Genomic DNA, 17,470 nt, shown 5'->3' on the forward strand with positions numbered 1-17,470 from the left:
TGACAGTTTTTCGGGAAAAAGGAGGCATACTGACACGTATCAATGTATTATTCGTCATATGACTAATGTTTTTCCTGCAGCTCAATTTCTCCGGTGAAGACTCCGGGGGGGTGGCAGATGAAAAGGACCGAAACGAAAAAAAGAAAAAAGAAAAGAAATGCACTCAAATTAGGGAAAGCCTGAACCGGGCTTCCAGACACGTCATCTCAATGGCATAAGCCCTCCTCTCCCTCTGTCAAGGGAAGGGACCGTACGCTGTGTTTTTGGCAAGTACACTGCACACTAACCTCTTACGGTCGAGGACATTGTCGTCACTTAAAATGTTTCATGAAAAAACCAAAACATCCTGTCGTCACGGTTTCAGTTCGTGAACCAGAACGTCTAGGTTAAAAAATATGGTAAAAGAAAATCACTTTTGTTTTCTTTTCTGGCTGTTGTCTTCTCTCATTTCTCTTAGACAGCTTTTAAGAGAGAAGCTATTTTATTTTATTTTATTTATACCAAATTCTGTAGTTATTTTACCTTAGCCTATCCGGTCATGACAATTTTCTCTTAGAGGATTATTTGTATGTCTGAATTTATTTTAACAGTGGCAATGCTCGCCATAACATGAACATAATTTTCGTCCAATACCAAAATCCCCCCTTCTCTCTCCCTATCTCTCATTTCTCCCTTTCCCTTCCATTTCTCTCCTCATATATATATATTAAACAACAGCAGCAGCAGCCAAATCTCACCATCTTCTCCTCTTTAAATCTCCCAATTCAATTCAATCAAATCCAGTTTCTATGAATTCTATTATTTTTATTTTTGGGTTTTGATTTTTTTTCTTTTTCTTGTTTATTAGTTTCTGATTTGATACAATTTCTTGATTGAATTATTGAATCGACTTGGGTTTTGGATCCCTTTTTTATTTGTATTCTCGTAGGAAAAAATATGAGGGGCAGAGATGGAAGGATTGATGATGATGATGATGATGATAAATCTATGAGAGTATAAAAAAAATTATAAGGATTTTATAATTGAATTCAATAAAATAAGTTTCATAACAATAATAATAATAATTCAGGATGCCAGGATTAACACAGAGAAATGATCAATTTAGTAATGCAACATCATCCGGAGGCTCTTACTCAATTTCTGCTAATTCGTTCTGGTCTAAACACCGTGATGATGTTAGCTTCAATCAGCTACAGAAGGTACTGGGCTGTTTTTTTCCCCTCTTAATTTTGATTGATGGATTAGAGTGTCTGTTTTTGTATCTGGGATTGAATTAGATCACTATTTTACTTAACTGTGATTTTTAATTGTGTTCTTGATTGGATCTTTATGTACAAATTATTCAGTGAGCTTGTTTTATTAGTTTTTGATGTGGGATTTTTGTTTTTCTCTTTTTTATTATCCGGGTTTTCAGTTTTTTATTGACTAGATCCGTTTTTAGCTCCTTGTATATAAATTCACTTCTGTAGTTCTGTGTTTTTATTTTCAAAAGAGAGATCGAAGTTTTATGTCAGTTACAATTGTTTATACTAGTGAGAATTGATTACAGTCTAGGCAATGGAAATGGTGTTTCTAAAATAAAGATTAGCATTTTGTTACATGTAATCAGCAAGTATTTTTTTTATATAATTTTAAGTTTGTGTTTGGAGTATACAAGGTTTTTGTTTTTTTATTGTCTTTTAGTTTTTAGCCAGCTCTTGTTGCATGTTGTGATTAGTCATTGAAGAATTTTTATTTACTTGTGACAGTTCTGGAGTGAGCTGCCACCACAAGCTCGACAGAAGCTACTGAGGATAGACAAGCAAGCCCTGTTTGAGCAAGCTCGTAAGAACATGTACTGTTCTAGATGCAATGGGCTATTGCTTGAAGGTTTTATGCAGATTGTCATGTATGGTAAGTCTTTGCAGCAGGAAGGAGGTGCTGGGCACCTTCGTTGCGACTTACTGGAAGCCTCAAAAAATCTAAATGATTGTGGATCACATGTAACAAATGGGTGCCAAGATGAAATTCAAGATCCATCTGTCCATCCTTGGGGTGGTCTAACGACCACGCGTGATGGATCGTTAACGCTTTTGAAGTGCTACTTGTTTTCAAAGTCTCTGAAGGGAATCCAAAATGTGAGTGCTAAAAAAATTTTTATTGTGCAATTCCATTGTCCCTTTCTAGTTTAGTAGCTGAACTCTTGCTTTAAATCAGGTATTTGACAGTGCACGTGCAAGGGAGCGGGAAAGGGAATTGCTCTATCCTGATGCCTGTGGTGGGGGAGGTCGGGGTTGGATTAGCCAAGGAATGGCAAGTTATGGCAGAGGACATGGAACAAGAGAGACGTGTGCACTGCATACTGCCAGGCTTTCTTGTGACACATTAATGGATTTCTGGTCAGCACTTGGAGAAGAAACCCGGCAGTCTCTTTTAAGGATGAAGGAAGAGGATTTCATAGAGAGGCTTATGTGCAGGTGTGTTTGCCAATAGCTTATTCTTTATGTTGTTACTCATTTTTTTTAGCCATACGTGTTAATGGAGGTGGTGTATGTCCCCTTTTAAAATGAAAGCAGGGGTTTAGGATGAAGAAATCCCAAAAGGGTTAATATCCAAAATATTATTAGGAATAATTTGTTATTATTCACTACAAATGTTTGGATAAAGAAACTCCAAGGGGGTTAATATTCAAAATATTATTAGGAATAATTCGTCATTATTCACTGTTAATATTTAAATAAAAAAACCCTAAGTGGTTAATATTAAAAAAATATTTTTCTAGGAATAACAAGCCATTACCCCTTAATAATATAAGGCTAAAAAACAAATGAAAGGTAAATGTCCAAAATATTGTTAATAGAAATGCAACTTGTTTATTTTTAACATAAGAGCATATTTATGCCTAAAATTTTATTTATCTCTTTAGCACTCTATAGACATATCTAAAGGTATGATCCGTACTGGCCAAAGGTTCTTTCCCTTAGACTTTGAACCCAAGTTCATTCATCAGAGTAGACTTATCCTAGAAAACTGATGGGATTAGAGAATATCAACGCCATAGCAATTATAAGGCAAACTAAACACCAAGCAGCTTACCTTAGGTAGGGCATACTAGGGGTGCTAAAACCTTTCCTTTACGCAACTAGTCCCTTGCCTTAGAATCTCTAAAAGACTAGTTAGGTTTCCTAGTGACCATAATACTAGGTGACGACTCCTTTTTTCATAAAACAAAGACCCCAACATCAATTCTGCTACCAGGAAGGGTCGTCTTGACGTCGAGCTCTCGCAAGGGTACGACACTTTATATACCACATTGATTTTGAAATCAGTGGAAGACTATGAGAACTGAAAGGTAGTTGGCCACTGTGCTTTTTTGGGGGTTGGAGCTTTAGATAACATTGAGACCAGAGGTGACCAAATTGGTGAAACTGCCAAAGACAGAACAAAAGTTATTTGAAATCATGAAAAAAAAATAAAAATTCTGACTTGTCCGGCTTCTGAACAGTCTAGAAACTCCCAAGGGTGTGCTGTGCTTTGTAAGAATCACCTATGTCTTCTAGTTTATAAGTATTGTAAAATCAGAGCTTATATCTTCCCACCTTAACAGGCTTTCTAATGGAATCACAAACAGAAATATGTGGATGGCAATGCAGTTAGGAAGTGATCATTTACCTGCTTTGGATCGAACCAAATGGAGGGGAGTCATCTGCCATGACTGATAGTTTCTCTTCGAGATATTGTATGTTCTGTTTGATGAAAAAGATGTGGTTAAATCTAAGGAAGTGATGAATTTTACCGGACTAATAAATTATTCAAAGCTTCTTCACAGGGAACCCAAAATGTCTGTTGAAAAGCAGTCCATTTTCTGAATTCATCTCAACTGATTATGCTCTCTTTTAGTTAGTTTCTGTAGACTTTGTTGCTTTGGGGGCTTTGTAGCTAAGGGCTGATTTTATTATTCAAATATCTATGAGAGCCTTGCAGATTCCACAAAGTGTAGTGGCTTGTAGATATTCTGATTACTAGTTCAAAACTGTGGATTTACTGTAAGTGGAACTTGTTGAATATGGCATCAAATATTTAGTGATGAATTCATCACATTAGACTTTGGCTGCTCTTATCTCAGCATTAAAGAAGTATAATTCTACAAGGCTGGATGATTAGGAAATATAGCGCCCTAAGGGAACTTAAGGGTACAATTAACTCTACATGTTTATAAAAAAAAAATGGCATAGCGGGTGTGGGGATGGACTCAGGAGTACTCTGCCCTTCTTTTATCTGAAATAAGCTAAAACTAAACTTAATACTCGTTGTGGTTAATTGGATTGTTTTATCACCTGGGCTTCATTAATGAGGAAGTCCCTTTCTAACTTTCAAAGAACGATATGTTTGCATGCTTTCAGTTGAATATGACATGGCACATGTTGGCCTCATCATGCTTGTAGACTCTTTCTCATATGTTTTTCCTTGGACAAAGCAACTGTAATGTATCCACGTGAGTTCGATAGTAGCCTATGTTGATGTCCTGAGAGTCAGAGGTCTTTGGTTCTAATCCATCAAACTTCACCAATGCCCATGGTCTGTGAGGAATTGAACACGTCAATGACTCAAATGGATGGCTCAGTTTGAAAATTAAACAAAACTCAGACTTTACTTGCATTTACCTATCAAAAATTGAGTATCATCTATTATAATTGAGAAACTTTGTCATTCAATTGGCATCACTTTTTTAAGATATCTCTTGAAGAATCCATTGAAATTGTTCAAAAAAAATTATAAGCTTAAAGCAAAATTTTTGTTTTTGATTTTTTTAGTGTCCTCATTGATTTTTTCTTCTTTTATTTCTCTAAAACCTTTTGGTTTACTTGATGGTTTGTGCACTTAAATGCTGAAATGTTGAATATGTTATCATAGTAATTGTTTGAATTAACTATACCCTAAAACTTTAGTTTTCTCTTCAACTAGCTTGGATCAATCTTATCGTTTTCCTTCTTAATATTTGCATATTTTTAGTTGTGACTATTTCTTGTATATCTAGCTATAGCCTCCTTCTCCTTACCCATGAGCATGTACTTCCATTCTGCATGTTTTCATTTTAGGTACTTGCGTTGATTTGTTCTGTTTCGCTAAACAAATGTCTCCATCCCACAGGTTTGACAGCAAGAGATTTTGTAGAGATTGTAGAAGGAATGTTATTCGTGAATTTAAGGAGCTAAAGGAGCTGAAACGCATGCGACGAGAACCTTGCTGCACTAGTTGGTTTTGTGTTGCAGATACTGCCTTTCAATATGAGGTATATTTTCTTCTTCTGTGCGATTTTGTGTTTCTAAAGATCTAAGATTCAAAAGAAACAAATTTGCAGAACAAATTGTGAAAACTCACCATGGATGTGACTAGTATGACCAATTATCTTAGCTTTTATCTCAGGTGTCTGATGATTCCGTCCAAGCTGATTGGAACCAGACTTTCTTGGACACTGTTGGATCATACCATCACTTTGAATGGGCAGTTGGAACAGGAGAAGGAAAATCTGACATTCTAGAATTTGAAAATGTTGGCATGAATGGAAGTGTTCAAGTCACTGGTCTAGATCTTGGTGGTTTGACTGCATGTTTTATTACCCTTAGGGCTTGGAAAATTGATGGCCGCTGCACTGAGCTTTCTGTAAAAGCTCATGCACTAAAGGGTCAACGATGTGTGCACTGCAGGCTTGTAGTAGGTGATGGTTTTGTTACAATTACTAGAGGGGAAAGTATCAGAAGTTTTTTTGAGCATGCTGAAGAGGCCGAGGAAGAAGAGGTGGCCTACTTTTTCCCTCAGGATCTTTATATTTGCAATAAATTTATTAAAATATCCTTAGGGTTTATAATTAAATTCCTTTTTTTTTTCTTGTACACTTATAGGATGATGATTCCATGGATAAGGACGGAAATGAGCTTGATGGAGAATGCTCCCGGCCCCAAAAGCATGCGAAGAGTCCTGAACTTGCTCGAGAGTTTCTTCTAGATGCTGCAACGGTTATTTTTAAGGAAAAGGCATGTTTACAAACTTTAAACATGCTTGCTGTCCTTTTTCATATTAATTTAGAAAACGATAATTTGTTTGGAAGTGTCATTTTCCATGTGATCCCTATATGTCTCAATGTGCATGTAATCATCATTGCATGGGGGTGAATGTGCGGTGGGTTGTACATGGGGAAGGGGTGTGTTAAGAATGTGTTGGGAAGGAATATTTCTATATATATATATAAGAAAGGTGGTGGGACAGGGTTTTACCACTGGCTTACTAGATTTTAATTCAATCTGCAATAACCAAAGTAGCAATGAGTTGGGATTGAAGCTGGACCTTGTAGAATTGCTCATGATGTTAGAAATGATGAAACTAGAGTAAATTCTAAATGAATACGAGGGCTGTAAGTACAGTAGAACCATGGGGTAGGTTGAGATAATTTTTCAAGTTGATAAACAAAAACATTTAGAAAGTTCAAATTTCTCAGCAGATTTGTAGAACAGATGATCCTACTAGGGGCACCACATCTCTCTTTATAGTGAAAGAGAGGGCCTAGGGAAATTTCTGAGGTCTCTAGTGTGGTTAAGGTGCCGTTTGTTTACGCGGCTGCGGCTGCGTTTTAATTAAAACGCAGTTTGCAGCCGTTGGTAAAAAAAAAAAATTAGTTTATTGTACATGGGTTCTACGTAATTTTTATGCTTTTTATAAAAAGCAGATAAATGCACTGTACATGTTAATTACACTGTTCAGACACGTATTCAGTGAACAGTGCAATTAACATGAACAGTGCAATTCACTGCATTGTCTATAGTGAATTGTATTGTTCACGTGAACAGTGCAATTCACTTGCACTGTTCCTACATTTTTTTTTTTTATATAGTATTCATTTAATTTTATTATATATTTTTAAGTGTTAATTTAATTAATGTTTTTTAAGTGTTAATTTTATTAATTTTTTTAAGTGTTAATTTTATTAATATTTTAAAAAAACTAGTTTATAGTAAATTAAATTTATTTGCACCGTGATGTGAATAATATTTTTTTCTTGAAAAATTAATATAAAATAAATTAAATTCATTTTCACTATAATATCAATTTTATACTTGATAATATTTTATCTAATTTTATTATATGCTTAAAAAATTATGAAAACTGTAATTCTTATCGAATAAATTTTATACGTAATGTAATTATAAATAGTTTAATAAAATAAAAAAAATATTTTATATAAAGTATTATTTATTTCATGATATAATAGGAGTAATTAATTCTATAATAGTTAAATTTAAAATCATCAATATTAATATATCTTTTTAAAGATTATTTTATAACTTTAATTTCAAAATTTTTTTTAACCAAACACATTAAATTACTTTTTCTTTAACTTCAATTTCAACCACAGTTTTAACCAAATATCTATTTTTTCAAACCAACCTCAACTAAAAGTACTTTTTATAAAACAATTTTTTTCAAACCGGAACCACAACATCTACCGCAACACCAAACACACCCTAAATGTCTCCCTATAACTTCACTAAAATTGTGGTTAACCACCTCTAGGAAGCCAAATAGTGCACGGTGATATCAATGAATTCTGTTTAAACATAGCATTTTTTTTCTAAGTTAACCTTTAAGGTTACATATGTTACAGGACCATTTGGCGCTGCCCAAGAGTGCCTTATATTTTCTTTTTCAAAATTCTGTTATTTATTAGCTGGTATTTAAAAAGAGATTTTTCAGGATTTCCTTTGTCAACTGGTCATAAACCATGATTGTCCCTTCTGGCCACCTAAAACAATGAAATTTACTGGCTGTTGGAGAAAACCAATAACTGAATGCACATTCCCATGTTCCTGTCAGGACATGGGAGGATGAACTAGCAACATGTAGATTCTGTTTCTATGAGCTCATGAAGTAATTGAATGTCTGTATTTCAGTTTCGAATATTCTAAGACTCAATTTGTTGTTTCAGGTTGAAAAGGCTTTCAGAGAAGGAACTGCTCGCCAAAATGCACACAGCATCTTTGTTTGTCTTGCACTAAAACTACTGGAAGATCGGGTCCATGTTGCATGCAAAGAAATCATTACATTGGAAAAGCAGGTTTTAATACTTATGATTTTCATTAAGATTTCATTCGAGTATCAAAATTAGGACAGGTCATTTTTTTTTCATGAGATGCATCTCTGATAATACAATTTTTCACTGCAGATGAAGCTTCTTGAAGAAGAGGAAAAGGAAAAGCGTGAAGAAGAAGAGCGCAAGGAGAGAAGAAGAACAAAAGAAAGAGAGAAAAAGCTTCGAAAGAAGGAGAGGTTAAAAGGGAAAGAAAGGGATAAAGAGAAGAAATGTCCTGAATCAAATGATATTACCATGCTTCCTGATGTCTTAAAGGATGGATCATCACCAAGTGTTGATGAAGAACTGAACACCATCTGCTGTAGGGATTCACTAAGTGAAACAGGCAATATTTCTCTGTCCAGACCTGGATCTCCTGACATTCAAGATGAACAGTTTTCATATGGATTTGAGACCTGTATAATGGAAAAAGATTCATATGATAGTCCTGATGGGAAGGTTTCAAATTTGAAAGAAGGGACTGGCTCTTTTTCAACTGAACAAGCAAAATATTCTCGCCGAAGATTGCGGAAAGAAGTTCAACTTGATTCTTTTTTGAAGTGGCCTGATAGACGCCGATTTGCAGTTATTTCAGAAAGTGGGGCGGTAGTTAATAGATCAGAGTTAAGAAATCACAGTGATGATTTTGACACTCCTTCCAGGCCTGCTAATGGATTGTATAGGCAATCAAGGATCAATGGTCCAAGGTCCAATGGTCGAAATTGTGGTCTTAAGTTTAGTGAAAACTTTCATTGTCCCCACAACAGGATGAATGATAGATACGACTTCCATTCTTGTAGCTGCCACCAGAACATTGAATGCAGGGTAAAGGTTGAACCACATGTTTCATCATTAAGAGTGGACCGAGAGAGCAAATCTGTTGGCAAGTCAGAAACAGTGATGGATATGTCCAAGCAGTTCTATCGTGGTAATAAATACAGTCCAGTAGATTACATCCGTGAAGGTTGTGGAAGAATCAAAAGCAAATCCAACATGGGAAACAATCCTAAGAAAGTTTGGGAGCCTGTAGAATCACGAAAGAAGTATTCTTGGAGCAGCTCAGACTCTGACGTCACCATGAGCTTATCTACTAAGGTTGAAGCTGTGGATCTGGATAGTAAACTCTTCAAGTCAACTGGTGAGACATGTTCAAGTGAAGTTACTGGAAATTCCATTGAAATTGATCATGATGAGAATAACATGAACGAATCAAGGGACTGTAGCCTTGAAACTATTGAAGACTGCCAGAGTGGATACCATGTGGAAGTGAATGGTTGCTACTCGACAGAAACTGCTTTTGAGGAAATCATTTCATGTCCTGAAAAAAACTTATCGTCTGAGACTTCTGATCCTAGCATTGGAAGCACTTTGAGTTCTGATAACTGTTCATCCTGCCTTAGTGAGGGAGATAGCAATACAGTTTCTTCAAACAATGGACATCTCGAATCGTCTTCCACTTCTGATTCAGAAGATGCCTGTCAACAATTAGAAGGAAGAGAAACTTCAACAAGCAGTGGAAATGCTTTCTCCAATTGTAATGAAGTGGGGCTGGACAAGAGACCGAGTACAAATGGAGCTGAGGTGTTTGGAAGCAGGAAACCTTTTGTGCTTCAGCCAGATGGTCAAAGAATGAAAATTTTGGGAAATCTGCCGACAACAACTGTGCAAGATCCTGAAAATGGAATACCTGCTGTCAGTATGGGTTTGCAACATCAAGTCGTGTTTCCACCTTTGCATAACCATAATTTACAGTTTCCAATGTTTCAAGCTCCTTCAACAATGGGCTACTACCATCAAACTCCAGTCTCTTGGCCGGCAGCTCCAGCCAATGGATTAATGCCCTTCCCCCATCCTAACCATTATCTATATGCTGGTCCTCTTGGCTATGATTTAAATGGAAACTCCCGCATTTGTATGCAGTATGGTTCAGTGCCGCATTTGGCAACTCCTGTGTTTAATTCTGGTCCAGTTCCGGTGTATCAGCAGGGAGAATATGGCTTCAACTCAGAGGTTAGAACAGAGACACGTATGATGCAGGAAAGTTTAACTGAAGCTAATAAGGAGAGGATGGTTCCAGCCAGATCACGTTCAAACGAAGCACTACCAAGTGGGGAAGGTGGGAAAATTGATAATTCTGCCAGATTGCACAACAGTAATACTGGATTTTCCTTGTTCCATTTTGGTGGACCTGTCGCTCTCTCAACAGGATGTAAGTCAGATCCTGTGCCTTCAAAAGATGGAATTGCTGGAGATTTATCTTCAAAAGTCTGGGCAGATGAAAATGATCCAGCGTGCAATAAGAAAGAGACTGCCATGGAAGAATACAACTTGTTTGCAGCAAGTAATGGCATAAGGTTTTCATTCTTCTAATATATTATTAAGAAGTTGTGAGGTGGTTGTTTGGTACCCCATCTTCTTATTTCGTATTGGAAGTTTGATCACCGTGTAAGCCAGTAGACAATAATCTTCCTCCGAGGAATTACAATTTTAGCAATAGTTCTCTCAGTTGATTGATATCCAATTTGGCTCTTTTTTATTTCCTTTTTATTTTTTAATGTAGAGGTTTCTGCACGAGATCAGCTTTTTTTTTTAGAAAAAAAAAAAAACCTAAGCATCCCCCCTCCTTCCTCTTAAGCTTGCCAGAATTGAAATCATTTGATTTTTTTTCGACTCTTGTTTTAGTGTTGAGGTTTGGCTATGTTGATAGCTAAAATTGGTTGAATTGGTATATGAAGGCTGAGCATTGATTTCTTTTCTCGACTTCACATGATCAAATTAATTAGTGCGCAATATGGAAGCCATTTGCCCGCTGAAATTCTTTAAGTTGTTAGGTGTATCATATCTTGGTGAGGTGGGGCTAATATAATTTTCCGGCTAGCAAACTTGACGCCGGTGTCATTCCACTTATTTAAACAGCCGGCTTTTTATAAAATTTTAATTTTAAATTAATTTTTTTAATACTTTTTAATTATTTTAATGTGTTGATATAAAAAATAAATATTTTAAAAATAAAAATATATATATTATTTTAATATATTTTTAAATAAAAAATATTTTTAAAAAATAATTTTTACCACCCTCCTAAATAAAACCTTCAAAAACAATCAATAATAGCAGAATTGTGCATATCCAATACGGACAATCCCGAAAGCTGGGTATTAGTTTGATTTAGAAAACTTAGCTAAAAGAATTAACTATTAGATAGGTGCTTAGGCTACTCCGTGGTCTGAGGTAAATTATTTTAGCATAAAAAAGAATTAGCAGATGATGATAATGTTTTTAAAAGAATATAAAAAATTAAAGATAAGTTATTGATTCAAACAGGTTCAATAAACTTGGTTTATTTAAAAATAAAACTACAAAAAAATCCAATGACATTAATGACAATAAAATAAAAACAATGTAAAAAAAATAAATGTTTGTGAATATTATAAAAAGATACTCTCTAAATATTTTGAAAATATTTTAATGATCTTATTTGAAAACAAATAAAAAATTAAATAAAAACAGGATAACTTTAATAAAAGAATATGAAAGAAATATGAAGTTTAATTTGTGGTTCGATCATGAGATTGGAATAACTTTGTAGTAAAGAAAAGTTAACATTCAAGCAAACTAAATGATAAAGGACAAAACTAAAAAAAATCAATTAAAAAAGATGTTGAAAAAACTCAAGTCAATTTAAGTTAATTCAACTAATTCGTAACTTAGGAGATGAGATCGGAATAACTCTAAGAAAGAAAATTAGAAAAGATCATAAAGCATAAAATCCAATAACCTAATGTCAAATGGTAAAATTAAAAAAAAAATACCAAATAAAAAAATCAAAGTCAAATTGAATTAATTTTCAAAACCCATGACCAGGATTATAAGATCAGAATTACATTATAGAAGGCAAACAAGAAAAATCACTAAGTAAAATCCATAATCATCCAAATATCAAAGGAAAAAATTAAAAAAAAATCAATCAAGAAAAGAATAAAAAATAAATTGCAATAAAAAAATAAAGATCAAATTTAGTATAAAAATTAAATAAAATAAAATGATGAGATATAAAATTAAAAAATAAAATAAATCAAGAAAAAGATAAAAAAAAACAATAAAAAGAATGATGACCAAATTGAATAAAATTTTTTAAATGAAATCAAATGCTTAAGAATAAAATTGAAAAACAAAATCAACTTTAAAAAGCATTAAAAATAAAATAAATATGAATAAAAAAATCAAAATCAAAATCAAAATCAAAATTGATATAAATATAAATTGATATAATACATTTAATCTTTAAAAAATAAGTGCAAAACTTGAGGCGCGAAGAGATAAAAAAAGAAAAAAGAAATAGTTTGTCAAAGCCACACTACTAGTTTTTCATCAATAAGAGCCCCATAACATGTAATCGTTTTTCATCAACAAGAGCCCCATAACATGTAAGAGCTCAATGAGCTGCTCCTAATGCCACGTCTGAAGCTGACATTTCTAAAGTATGTGTGTTGAACGTACTAGCTATTTTTTATTTATAAATAATATTTTTTATTTATTAAAAATATCAAATTATTTCTTAATTAACTTGAATATAACAAAAAAAATTTAGGTGAAATACATAAACACCCCTGGACAATAGTGCAATTGTTTTTGCTTATAAAGATAATCTAATCATTTCATTATGTTTTAAAAAATGAAAATTAAAAAAAAAATAGTTGGCAATTTAATTTTTTTAAGAGTAATTTATTCATTACAATGTTCTAAAAAAATATTAAAAGGCGATTTGTTCCAAATTTTTCTATGAACCTTATAAAATAATTAGATTGCCTCCTGTAGCCTATTCAATAATTTTATCTTAAAAAGGCAAAATAGTTATTATAGAGTTTCAATTCATAATTTGAATGTATAGCGAAGAACAAGCACTCTTATTTTATTTTATTTTATTTAATTTAATAAGCTACTAGTTTTCCGTACAAAACTCAAACGTATTTATACTCAGCAACAGAGCACGTAGTCCTTGCAGACCTTGCAAATATTAGAAAAAGTTCTCCCAGGACCAATGCAAAATGCTAAAATATGTGGGAAAAATATTGTGGATGTTTCTCATTTTATCTCTCTCAACATCAAAATAAAGGCCAGCAATGAGTTAGTTTAGTCATTTTACAGGGAGACACGTTTCTTTTAAGAGTTACAAAGGTCTATTTATATATATATATTACTAAAATAATCTCTTAGAAATAAAAGAAAAGGAGAGAGCACTTTTATTTTGGAACTCTGTGATCATTTTATTTTTTAATTAACAGTAAAATGATTTAAATGTCACCAATATTAAATAATTTTAAAGCTTTCTTTGTGGGGTATTTTCATTGTTGAAGCCTAGGATTTTTTTTGTAATTTTTAAGTGGGGTTTTGGGTATTTATATCTTTCATTAATAAAAATATTAAAAAAAATTATTACCATGTAGACGCCAACAAATGAACATCACTTGTGCCGTTCAGGCAACTCATGTTGTGATTTTTTACTATCAAATGTTGCCTTTCGTTGTATCATTGGAAGGTTGGCTGCTTTCGCTATCTTTTAATGCTACAAGTGTCGGTAAATGATAAGCAATTTGTTATTGGTGGCTTTTATTTATTTATTTTTTAACTCTTCTCTACAAAAAAAATATATTGATCCTTTTTATTTTTAATGTTTTAATTTAATTTTTATTTTTTCTTGGCTTTTCTATAAAAATTTTGTTTATTTTTAATTTAGTTTTTCAATTATAATTTATCATGTATTATTTTTTCCAATTTAGTCTATATTTTTTAAATTTTTGATTTTTTTCTTTGGCTATTTTATTAAAGTTTCATTGGTTTTCAATTCTATATTTCAATCAAAGTTTATGGTGTATTATTTATTTTCAACTTGATCCTTATTTTTTTATTGTTTTTCTTTTTAAAAAAATTATTTTTCTTTTCAATTCAACCCTCTAATTCAAAAAATTGTGTTGCCTTGTCATTTATTTTTTATTTTTATTTTTATTTTTACCTTTATTATTTTAATTACATATTTTTTTAGATTCTTTTGTGTAATTGATTCTTATTCCTAGTTTTATCTGTTAAATTTGTAAGTGATTAAATTTCATGATTTTTTTTATTAAAGTGCTTTTAATTTAATGATTCGAGTCACGAATTTAAAATGTTAATACAAGTCAATATTTTTCCGAGTCACGAATTTGAAATGTTAATACAAGTCAATATCTTTTTTGACTCATTTTCTTTATAGTTTCATCTTTTAACATTTTTTTTTTAAAAATTAGTTTTATAATTTTTCTCAATTTATTTTTTATTTAGTTATTATAATTTCTTGATCTATGCAATAGATTTTACAGTTTAAGTTGAATTGATTTACTTTTTATTACCAAAATTATATGAAGGGACAAAACTAGTAAATTTCATTTAGGGGTGCTATCATAAAAAGTATAAGGTTAGTAAATATTTTATTTTTGGAAGGATTGAATGCATAATTATGAAAATTTTAAAAATTTAAGGACAAAAATAAAGATATCTTAAAACTTTAAAGGTCCCAAGCTCTCTCTAAAACATAACATAGGTTTACCCTTGATTACATGCTTATAATGCGTATTTTTTATTATTTAATTTTATATTTTTTTTATAATGCCAACTCAGGTATTTTTTATTATTTAATTTTATATTTTTAATATCATTTTTCAAGTTAACAATATCTTCACTTTATTGAAATTTTATTTATATATTATTGATGTTTGTTTCTTTATTATCTAAATAAATTGAAATTAACTTATTAAAAATAAATTGAAATTAACTTATTAAACCGTAATCTAAATTGTTTCTTTATTTATTTATTATTATTTCTTTTAGATGTCTTGTTAGCTTTGTAATCTAAATTGTTTCTTTTTTTATTTATTATTATTTCTTTTAGATGTCTTTGTCACTTAGGCTATCATTGCCTTTTTTTTTTGTTTTAAATTCTAATTTTGGTTCTATTTTAATTAATACCTTTTTTGTAATTCTTTTTTCAATAACTTTTAAACTTATGTTTACATCACCTAGACTACCACTACCTTTTTCTTATCTCTTATTTTAGCTTTTTATTTTTTTTTAATTTTTTATGTATTTAATTTTTGAAGATTTATACATTTTTCTATGTTTAATATAAATAATTTTTTTTTTTAAATAAAAATATTTAATTTAGCGTATGCAATCTTTCTTCCCTTTTTTTCTTTTATTTGGTTTAATCAATTTTATGTATATATTAATTTCTATTATTTTATTAAAAATTTAATTTTAATAAATAAATTTATTAAACATAATTAAATATGAATTTGTAATATAAAAAACCACGGCAAGATTTAGGCATCCTCAAAAAAGAAAAAAAAAAGGAAAAAAATAAAATATCAACTTGCAAATATAGTGCGGGTTAAAAAGCTATTGAAGAGATCTTCAAAAATACAGGGTTGCAGGACTATCAAGTGAAGGCACCCATAGTCTTTGGAAACCAAATACCATCAGAAGCGAAAAAAGGCGACTCTATTCCAAGTAGACAAAAAAATGTTCCAAAAATCTGATCTCAGTTTCTTGCATCAGATAACCGTAAGACAGTAAGATAGAATCCTGGCTCGTCCACATATTCAACCATTTCAAAAGAATGGTTAGCTGCAGCCTTCTGCAAAGTCATTTTATCAGGCAAATCTGAAGTTACAACGTCTTGATATTGTTTCTTTTGTTGCTCTAAAACCTCCCTTCCCTGGGGATGGCTGATAACCAATCTCGCACCTATAAAATCAGTGGTTGGAAGTCAGAACAGAAGGGGATTTCTAATCTCTGGTTTGTGTTGTTTTTAAGCAAACAAGCAATTATGTCTTCAAACAACACTATCTCATTGAAAAAGATAGAAGATATAAAACCTTTTGATTTCTGAGTAAAGGAACTGAAAATCGAAATCACAACTTCAAGTCATAAGTTACCGAGGAAAATAAAAAATTTCTTAAGAGAGTTCAGCTTGGGCCCAACATTCAGTCAACTCAAAAGTGGAATGGATGGAAAGATAAATTATATAGCCCTCATAATTTACCTGGTGAGCAACGTTTAGCAAGTGACCCAAGAACCTCATCCAGTTTAAGGGGTAAAGCTGGCAGAAAGTAAAGGAACACAACATCCAAAGGTGCCCACTTTTCTGAAACATGAATCAGTTCTCCTTGCCAACATTTAACCTTGTCGTACTTTTCTTTAACACAAGCTAACAGAAAAAGCGAGTCATGCACAATAAGCAAAAGACTGCAGGGCGATGTATCAACCAACCTATCCACAAATCCTTCTGAACCAAGTGAAACTAACACCCTTGAAGTCTCCTCAATCCTTCCAGCAGAAATAATCCGGCCAATATTTAGGTCATGTTCTTTAGAATTTGACTCCTCAGAGTCAAGAAATGACCAGTCCTTTTCAATAAAATCTTCAAAGTTGATTACAGATACAGGTCCCTCATCTGAAGGGACTGCAGCGGCAATTAATGGTCGATGACTGTGAAAGGAAAATTTTGAATTGGGTTGAAATGAATGGAGAAGAGAAGAGTTCTGGCGAGCACAACGATTGCCCCTGGTGTTGGAAATGTATAGAGGCTGTAATTGACGACAGAGTGAGAACTGGGGGAAAGGTAGTTGAAGGACAGGAGAGGAAGGTAATAAGATAGAATTCATCGAAGAGATCTATTGAACTCCTTGATGGAAATAATTCTAGAATAAGGTGAACAATCCAGTGGTCTGATGATAGTTGAAACTTGAAAACGTTAAATGAAGCAATTTCACAACTGAACTCTCAAGTAACCTTTAACCTAGTATCTTTCCATGTCCATCTATCCATGTAGGTTATCCATGTTGTTCTCCATGCACTGTCAAAAGAAAGCACCAATATCAACACAAGCTGCAAAAGAACACGATCAAAGGCAGGTCAAGTGATAAATTCCCACCCCTTTCAGGTAATTTTACTACAACTTGTGGTAAGTAACATTTTACAACCAAACCAAAGTCAATTAAAGTTTTATACCCCATCAATGAAATGAAAAAGATCGAAACTATAGTCTCATACACTAACTCCCCATCAATGAAATGAAAAGGATCGAAACTATAGTCTCATACACTAACTCCAGTGTTTCAATGCAGTAAAAATTCAAAACCCTCGCATGCGAGGTTCACGCAGTACAATTTCCAACAACGAACAGAACTAACACTAGAACCTAAAACCCAATGCAGTGCAAAAAAATCCATGTTCCCAAAAATTTACAGCAAGAATTAATTCTACAACAACAACATAAATTAGGAATCTTTGCTGGTATGTTTTAATATATATATATATATATATATATAT

General features: G+C 32.4%; 2 protein-coding genes across 2 annotated transcripts; one reads left to right on the forward strand and one right to left on the reverse strand.

Annotated features, from left to right (window-relative positions):
* Positions 1-437: 437 nt before the first annotated feature.
* On the forward strand, positions 438-10,666 carry LOC105111588 (uncharacterized). The gene is made up of 8 exons (XM_011006992.1): positions 438-1,199; positions 1,749-2,117; positions 2,197-2,456; positions 5,131-5,272; positions 5,407-5,778; positions 5,883-6,014; positions 7,961-8,089; positions 8,198-10,666. The coding sequence occupies exons 1-8, from the start codon at positions 1,071-1,073 to the stop codon at positions 10,472-10,474; spliced, it is 3,810 nt and encodes a 1,269-aa protein (XP_011005294.1). The 5' UTR covers positions 438-1,070; the 3' UTR covers positions 10,475-10,666.
* A 4,822-nt stretch (positions 10,667-15,488) lies between these two features.
* Positions 15,489-17,094, reverse strand: LOC105111589 (DNA-directed RNA polymerase subunit beta). The gene is made up of 2 exons (XM_011006993.1): positions 16,182-17,094; positions 15,489-15,883 (listed from the first exon to the last, which is right to left on the reverse strand). The coding sequence occupies exons 1-2, from the start codon at positions 16,801-16,803 to the stop codon at positions 15,678-15,680; spliced, it is 828 nt and encodes a 275-aa protein (XP_011005295.1). The 5' UTR covers positions 16,804-17,094; the 3' UTR covers positions 15,489-15,677.
* Between the last annotated feature and the right edge of the window lie 376 nt (positions 17,095-17,470).

The sequence above is a fragment of the Populus euphratica genome, unplaced genomic scaffold (assembly GCF_000495115.2).
Source record: "Populus euphratica unplaced genomic scaffold, PopEup_1.0 scaffold484.1, whole genome shotgun sequence".
Lineage (NCBI taxonomy): Eukaryota > Viridiplantae > Streptophyta > Magnoliopsida > Malpighiales > Salicaceae > Populus > Populus euphratica.